Source organism: Rosa chinensis, chromosome 6 (genome assembly GCF_002994745.2).
Source record: "Rosa chinensis cultivar Old Blush chromosome 6, RchiOBHm-V2, whole genome shotgun sequence".
Lineage (NCBI taxonomy): Eukaryota > Viridiplantae > Streptophyta > Magnoliopsida > Rosales > Rosaceae > Rosa > Rosa chinensis.
Genome location: NC_037093.1, coordinates 18,122,090 through 18,131,324, shown reverse-complemented (window position 1 = coordinate 18,131,324; position 9,235 = coordinate 18,122,090). Strand labels below are relative to the sequence as shown.

General features: G+C 37.1%; 1 protein-coding gene across 1 annotated transcript; it reads right to left on the bottom strand.

Moving 5' to 3' along the window:
- Positions 1-6,307: 6,307 nt before the first annotated feature.
- LOC112169628 (aldehyde oxidase GLOX1) lies at positions 6,308-7,903 on the bottom strand. Its single transcript, XM_024306690.2, has one exon. It carries the CDS (start codon positions 7,820-7,822, stop codon positions 6,308-6,310), a length of 1,515 nt encoding a protein of 504 aa, XP_024162458.1. The 5' UTR covers positions 7,823-7,903.
- Between the last annotated feature and the right edge of the window lie 1,332 nt (positions 7,904-9,235).

Here is a 9,235-nt window from a genome sequence, read left to right as displayed (position 1 = left end):
TTTCACTACAAAGAAAGACTGTAGAGTTGGTCCTACACTAAAACCTATGAATTACAGATTTGACTTTCTAAGATCGATCAAAGCACAAACCAAGTCTGATATAGCTGTAGGTTGTGCTCAGTTATTTTTCAGGAACATATAAAGGACTGCATCATCCAATAGCCATAAGCCTTCAAATGTTAAGCCCCCAACAGTTACTTAGAAATATCAGAATAAGTACAACAGTCAAAACTCATATAAAGCACACCAACAACCTTCTACTCCTCATCTACAATATATTAATTTCCAGCACCCAAGTAATAAGAAAGCTAAAAAATATTGTATTTCCCACCTAATTAAAGTGAAGGGTTCTGTGAGGCATAACATTGAACAGGTGGTGTGAGCTAGAAAAAAGAAGACCGCTCTAAACACAACCTAGTTCTAAAACAAGCAGAATATTATATGTATTTCAATTCTAGAAAATGCAAATTTACAAATGAATCAAAATCCCAATAATCAAGCCATATGAAAAAGATGTATTTCCAGACTCATACCAGATATCACCCAAATCTGATGAAGCAATTACACAAACACATGGGTTATGCAATTACCAGACTCATACATGGGTTATGCAATTACACAAACGCAAAGTCTAAAGATTAAGCCTTTTCATCAAAATCACCCAATTATGAACATTTCGATTCACAAATCAGATGAACAATCATCAAGAACAACAAAACCCCCAATTAGAATCAGAAAGCAATACCTCTGGCTTGTTGTTGATCAACGACTCTCGAAGCCATTCCTAAATCTTTGATTCAAAATCAATCCTTTCAATCTTTTTCTCTGTGAAGAAGAAGAAGAAGAAGCGATTAAGAGAATGAATAAGAATTTGGTGCTGAATGGCCCCCTTTATAAAGCTAGGAAGAGAGAAAAGCACATACGAAAGAGAGAGGGAGGAGAGAGAAAGTGGATCTGGAGGACTCTCTCCTCCGTCACTGATCTCCGACCACCGGGGTGGGCTCACCGTGGCCACCATATTCTTCGTCTTCCTCTGATGAGTCAATGCTAGGTTGCACCTCAGAGATGAGCCACAAAGAGATCTCTGCGAATTTGTTTTCTGGGGCTTTGAGGTTTTGGTTCGATTAGGACGGGGGAGAGAAAGGGATAAGGTTTGGGGGAAGAGCCAGAGAAGGGTTGGGTTCTGGTCAAAGGCGGAGAAGGAAGAAGAGGACAGTTCGGTTTGGAGATGGAGAAAAGCTCGAGGTTTCTCTCTCAGATAGGAAAAATGGCCAAGGCGTTAACTTTGTTTGAGTGTGCTCTCGAGTTGGCTAAGGCAATAGGCATTAACTTTTTTTTTTTTTTAAACTCAGACAGACAATGTATAGATACGTTTACGTTGTCTGATTTGTTACATAGCTAAGGGAATAAAAGATGAAAATTTCCCGCCTCTGCAATCAAAATGTTTGGTTTCGCGCTTAGGCCAGTCATTTCTCATTCACACAACAGAAATAGTTCATTCTGTTGTTGGAACTTGGAAGCATAACAAACAATTGAAGCCAAATTTTCTCATTTTGGGGGGAATGAATGTCATTTTGGACCCATCTCCAAATTTTGGTACTCACTTGCACAACAGGACATTAAAAACCATTGTATGATGATTTGCAGGTATACTCCTACAACGGAAGTAACTAAACTGTTGTCCAATTTAATAGCATCTAGGGTACAATTTGGAACCAAATTTGACTCAATGGTAGGAGGGAAATATGCCGGTCTTTTTTTTCATTCAGACAACAGATAATCTTTCTTTCCGTTGTGCCATCACCTCCTAACTAGAAGTTTTAGAATTTGAGCATCTTTATACAACGAAGATTTATTAAATGTGTTGTATGATTCAATTGTCGTCAACAGACAACAGAGGATTTGTTCTTTGTTGTGTGATCACCGTTGTGTGATGCAGTTTTTGGTGTAGTGACTGTACCTTTAGTTTGGCCTTGATATGGAAAAGTATAATTCCAAGTTGGGTCTTTTTTGCTCCCCACAAGGTCAGAACTTGCTATTATGTAGAAAACTAGACAACTACAAAAATAAAAATAAAAATAACAATAAAATAAAATAAATAAAATTTATGAACAAATTATTTATACTAAAGTGTTCTCATTACCTTTAAAATTATTATCTTAATTTGTATTTACCTATTGAAACTTTTATGTATGGAATATAGGTAGGCACTAAATAAGATTAAGATCTTTGATTACTACACATTTTCATAAATAATAAATCCCAGAACAAAGGAACAATTTAAAATATAATTACCTTTTCATATATTTTATCCATTAAATTATCTACTGAGTACTGACTACAATATTTTAGCTATTGAGTACTACGAAATAGTTTCATAAATAACAAAAACATGATTACTACACATTTTCATAAATAATAAATCTTATAACAAAGGAACACTTTAAATTATAATTACCTCTTCGTATATATAAATCATGCAACCAACAACATAAATAAATTTCAACATACCTTGCAGAGCTAAAAATCAACCAAGTTTGTTATTGTATTGAGTCTTCAACTCTTTTTCTCTGCTCCAGTTCACATCTCTTTCAATCATTCAGAGTCTTTGCTTTCTCTATTTTTTATGGTATGCTTTGCGAATTTAGTGATCATAAGTTATAAGAGAGAGTTATATGTAGATTTAGAATTATTGTGAAGTATTGTGTGAAGTGTGAACAAACATGATTTGATGGGTTTCTGGGTGTATCCAGCCATGATTGCAAATAGAATCATGATGTTGTTGGAAACTTGGAGCATGAGTACTTTGGTAGCAGATAAAAGTAAAGAGGGTTTTGTTGTATTCAATTTCAACTTGATTGGAAAAAGAAAAAAAAAATCAAAATTTCATATCTTGTTAGTGACAAACGAATTTTGACAGAAATTTCAGAGAAATTTCGGACAAAATTTTAATGTGAATTTTTAAATATATTTTTTGTGTAGATATTTCAGAAATTATGAATTTCACGGAAATGTACAGAAAATTTCGGGAAACTCCTTATGGAAATGATATAGCATATGAATTTCATTTCGGTACTTCAAATTTACGGAAATTTCGACAGAAATTTCGGTAGTTTGGGAGAAACTTAAAACCTTGGAAATGAGGACAATCTGCTCTCCACTTGCCACATGTCATGAGTTAATTTACTTTTTTACCCTTAATTACTTCTTTTGACTTCTAATTCATTTATAATGACTAAATCTTACAAATAAGGACAATCTGCTCTTCACTTTCCACATGTCATGAGTTAATTTATCCAGCCATAATTGCAAATAGAATCATGATGTTGTTGGAAACTTGGAGCATGAGTACTTTGGTAGCAGATAAAAGTAAAGAGGGTTTTGTTGTATTCAATTTCAACTTGATTGGAAAATATAAAAAAAATATCAAAATTTCATATTTTGTTAGTGACAAACGAATTTCACAGAAATTTCAGTGTGAATTTTTAAATATATTTTTTGTGTGTAGATATTTCAAAAATTAAGAATTTCATGGAAATGTACAGAAAATTTCGGGAAACTCCCTATGGAAATGATATAGCATATGAATTTCGTTTCGGTACTTCAAATTTATGGAAATTTCGGCAGTTTCGGAGAAACTTAAAACCTTGCAAATGAGGACAATCTGCTCTGCACTTGCCACATGTCATGAGTTAATTTATTTTTTTACCCTTAACTACTTCTTTTGACTTTTTTTTTACTTTTTTTTTTTAAGAATAATCCCTTTATGGTACTTCTTAAAAGCAACAAAAAAAAAAATTTCTCTTCCTTCTACACTTTGCTAAGAGAGAGAATCTCAGAGCTCTTCATCAAACTTCTTTTCTTCTTTATTGCTAAACGTGTCCTTGGTCCAGTAGCAGCTTTATTTGCAGTAGCAGTAGCAGGAGCAAGAGCAGGAGCAATTAGATTTGTCAATCCATGAATGAAATTGAAAACATTGGAAATTGCATTATTAACTCCCATAGCAATATTACCAAACCAGTAGCAATTAGTAATAGTAATCAACATGCCAAAATAAAAGCGTTTTTTTTTTATAACACAACCTCATCGATGACTTTCATCAAACACTTGATGTGCAGGAGCTCCTAACCTACCACAACAACACCTTACTGGCTCATTTAGAACATCACTATCACTGTCATGAGAAGCTTACGATTTCAAAATTACATGGAACATGAAACACATCAATTAGGATCCAAGAAACAAACTAGATGGTTGATAGGTTCTCAGGCCTCACATAACAAGTAATGGTAGCTACTAAAGTAACATAGGATTCCAATCATGGACATGAAGCAGTTTTTTACGGGCTACATAACTCCTAATTCCAAATAACATAAATCAAAGTGTACCATAAGATAACTGCACACATTGGTACCATGTATAACAAACAATAGAATTAATATATTGAGATCCTCTCATCAACTGAACCCATCAAATTTCATGTAGCACTTAAGATTTACAAGCAAATGGTGTTAATCAAACCAAAGCAGCAAAGCAACAAAATATAGCAGCAAGCAAAATTTGTCGTGCAGACACACGTACATTACTGATTTCCTAGTTCCACTTAGCCTCAAACAGAAAACAAACCCCACATACATTCAGAACTATTACACATTCCTGTCTATAAACATTACAAATACCATATCCAATTCAACCAAAAACATACAGATTCAAGCATCTTATTAAAGAAAATGATTAAAGACACATATGCAACACATCCCACATAATCATGTCATCAGGAGTTAATTCGACAATTATGCACAACTATCAAGTTGTAAATGGTTCCAACACGAATCACAGTCATAGTGTTCCTACCAAAAGGAAAATGTGCTAAAGCAAGAATCCATTTTGTACCCCATGCTTTTGTCAATTCCTATAGTTACATTGGCCTGCAGTTTTGTGTAATCTCGCTTTACTGACCGAATCCAAGCTTACAATAGAGGTTATAACTAATACTAGAAAGCGAAACAAACATAAATGAAGGCAACGATTTCGATCCGAAATGAATGTCTTCAACACTTCCTCTCTAGTACAATTCATATTTTCCATTGCCTAAACAGTAGGAAGCATGCACAATACTTTTTCGATTGATAGAACTCAGCATCTAATATCCAATTATTCAACCACAATCTCATTTGTACCCACACCATTTTACCACATCTCTCAAAGCTGAAATTTGATTACAACCACCCTAATCATGCATGCATAATCAAAAAAATCCAAACAAGCTCCTGCTAAAACAGAAGCAAACACAGTGAAAGAGATAACCATTGTGTGAGTGAAATTGTGAAAGATGCTTTTGTAATGAGCACATGAATACGTTTTTGTTCGCCATGGTCGCCGTTATTCGAAGCGAAGAGAACTTGCAACCGCAACTGCTCCGCCGGAACTTGACTTTTCTCCTGCGACGGAACGAGCATTTTGTGAAGAGGAGTGGAGTGTTCGGAGGACAAGGGTACGGAGAAGATTGTCGGAAAGTTGTGAATGAGAGAAACTCCATGGAGTTAGGTTGCTAGGATTCCATTAGAGTTAGGGGAATGGCAGATTGGCCGAGAGGGTTTTGGCGTTGGCTCCGTCGCTTGGTTTGGTTTTTCCGTTTTTGGGTATTAGATATTAGATCAGTGGCAATGCCCGTAAATTGTGATAAAACTCATGCATTTTGGTCGTTTTTCATTAAAATTAGGAGTCAGGCTTGCATCATTTAGTTTTGAGCCTGGGCTCATGTCCTTATTTATATGAATCTTTTTGAAAATGAGTTTTCTGTGTTTATATCTTAGATCATGTGCTACCATGCAATTTTCTATAAGTTAAATCCCCACGCATTGTTTTTGTTTCCCGCTCGCATTTTCAGTATATGGGTTTCATTAATTAATAGCGTTTATTCATTTAAGAGCGTTTACAAAATTTAAACGCTATTGAAATTTTCTGAATTCACAATTGATAGCACTTCTGAACAAAACATTATAGTGATATGCTATGAATGAAGCTTTTTCTTGTAGCTGATCTAGATCGTTCATGAAATTACTGATAAGAAATGTGAAGGAAACGAATTAATCCTGCTGACTTTATTCAGTTTAATTTATTCAATTTCACGTGATGTATATAATTTTCATGATACAATAAATTACAACTTTTCAGCATTATAACCATTTGGCATAATACGATATTGACCACTCATCATATCCTGTTTACAGTAAATTACAACTTGTAAATACTGTAATAATAATTGATGTAAAAGATGAAGAAAGCAACTGTACCTATACCCATATTATTGAATTTTGATCCAAATGCCCGCACTTGGAATCTGCTGATGAACCACATATACAAGATAATATCCTGACGGAGCAAGATTACCAGAAGCCGGCGTCGTAACCTGAACTTGAAACTTCAAGTTCCCCAGTGATTTAACCTTCTCGGAAGCAAGAACCACTAGCCTATGGTTCATCGAGAAAGAATGGGTAGTAAATGAAGGTAACACCATCGTAACGGACACCGAGTCTAGTGCTATTTTCCCCGTTATCGAAAATCGAATGGCTAGCTTCTTTCCATAACCAACCTTAACTTGTGACCGAGGTGATAAGATGGTCGGGCGTATACTTGCGAATTGCGAGTCCAAGTAATTAGGAGAGAATGCTTCTAAGGCAAGCTCGGTTGGGAAAAGCACGTTTGAGAACTCGTAACGATTATGAGGGTTACTACCTCCAACAAGTACCCTTCCATCACGTAGCAGTACTGCAGTGGAGTGGTACATCCGTGGTATGGTACTAGCGTTTTGTTGCTCGAACCGTGACCCGACCGCATTATTGGGCTTGTAAACAACCGGGTTGAGTACCGGGTTCCGCCCGATCTCCCACCCCGCGGTACCTAGTCCGGCACCGTTGATAATTAAAACGTCACCGTTGGGAAGTAACGTCATGTCACCCATGACTCTAGCTAGAGGCATGTCTTCCACAAGCCACTGCGGGTTTGCGTCGGTTATTTTGATCCGAGCGCATGTCTTCAATGCTTCCACAAAAGTCCCCTTTTGGGCATTAACGTAAGAGCCTTTGGGAGCTCCACCGCAGACTAAAACCTCAGCTGCCACAGCCTGACCTTTTGAACTCTTGAGAGGTAATAACACCGCTGAACCGGTGCTCGGATACGACCTCGGGTCTCCACCGGGTATTGTTGGGTACGTCTTCAAGATTTTACCGGCAACATAATCAAACAATATAGCTCTATTGTTGGCGAAGATGAAGAGGTTGCCGTCAACGTTGAGAAAAACAAAGGGGTAGAGATTGTTCTCTATGGCTTTGCCGTCACTTGTCTCAGCAAGAAAAGGCAAACTGAGAGCGTTCATTGAGCCTTCACTTTTGGGGTAAAACTCGTAGTTGAACTGCCGCGTTCCGCCGATGATTATCTGCCGTCCATCTGGCAGAATATGATTGCTGGCGTACCATCTCCGGTTGACTAACCCGAACTCGATCTCTTTCCAGTCACAAGTAGGACACGGATCAAAAACCCTAACCCTTCTATCTCCGTCGTTGAAACCTCCCGTCTGGACCAAACTTCCTTTGGGGTTTACTGATCCCGAGGAGCACCAAGTGTCCGAGTACACGAACAGGGGACGGATATTGTTAGACGCCACGTCGTACTCGGCCGAGTGAGCCGTGCAGTCGACTTTAAGCGCCGTGTCGTTGAGGTTGTTGCGGCAGACGCCGTTGGGGAGGGAGAGGTTGGATTTTCCGAAGTCGGTGCGGTCGAACATGACGACGCGGTCGTTGTGAAGGAGCTGCATGTGCATGGCGGAAATGCCGACGCTTTTCAGAAGCAGCTCCCATTTGCCGCCGGCGGCGTGGGTCAGGGAGAAGAGAAAAGTGGATATGAAGAGGAATGAAACAATGAGATGGGGTAGAGTTGGGCACTTCTTCATATTCATTTGGTTCTCGACTTGGCTTGTTCGTGTTTTGGTCTCAGAATAATTGGTCTATCTGTAAATCGCTTGCTGCTGTGATTTGTGGTGAGTGTGAGATTGTCGCCGTTATATAGTAGTAAGCTTTGATTTGTTGTTTTGTTTTGGTTTGAAAATTAATAAAATGATTCTGTTCTGGGTTTGTAAATGCAAATCGAATTTCTCATTAGGAATGCTACGTACCTAGCCAGGAAATTTCTCAGTAGGCTAGCCTTAGCGGCTTTATATTCCATTATGGTTTTTATTCCTACTTTTTGATGGAATTCATTTCGTTCTTTTGTGGAAGGTAAATATGGAAATGTTCATTACTTTTGATTCTTGAACGAGTGCATTCATAATAACTCGTTTTCCGGCAACGGTCAAAGAAATCGAAACAGCACCTAATGCTAGCTAGCATTTATAATATTTTCTTTAATGGTACGCGTCTGGATATTACTTGATCCTTATCTTTGGTTTCTTTTGGGTAGAAATAACTTTCTATAAATTATTGCAATTAATCTTTATAGTTTTTTTGAGTGTTATGGCTTTCAAGTCAGAGCACAAGTTCACTGTGTAAATTATAAGGCCAATCGTCAGTGGCGGGTTCAAAAATTTTGTCCAGATAGAGCAAGACTTAAGCTAATTAAGGAGTTTGTTCATATGGGGAATAAGCATGACTGTAAAAATCCGACGCGATATGAATAGTAAATATAGAATTTGAATAACTCATTAGTTCTGTTTATTTTCTTCCCTTGTTAAACGACCAAATTATTAACTTTTCTTCTTTGTTTTTAATAACTCGTTAGTTCTGTTTACTAACAATTTTAAATGACCCAATAATTTTGTTGACTTTTTTCTTACACTTCCAAGCAACCTCGTTTTGGGCAGATTAATTTTGAAAGAAGTTGGAATGTTCTGCATTCGGCGACAACTCCTTCTTCTTCCTTCTTTCTGCCCTTTTTGGAGTATATATTTATGCAATTACCCGGGCACAAGTTTATACAACCATGGAATCTAAAAATTAGCCCAACCTCACCACCCCCCGGCAATGATGACTCATCTAATACCCTTGACTTCGAAATTTCAATAGTCCAAAACGGTATAAAAGTTTTCGTTTTTATTGAGTTATATACTAAAGGTAGAGAGTCATCGAGAGCTATTTGGATCGAATTTACCAAAGAGGGATCGAGTATTTCTATAGTGGACCTCAGCGAGTTGATATTGATAATTGACGTTGAATAGAAAAGTAAAACATATGAGGGGAAG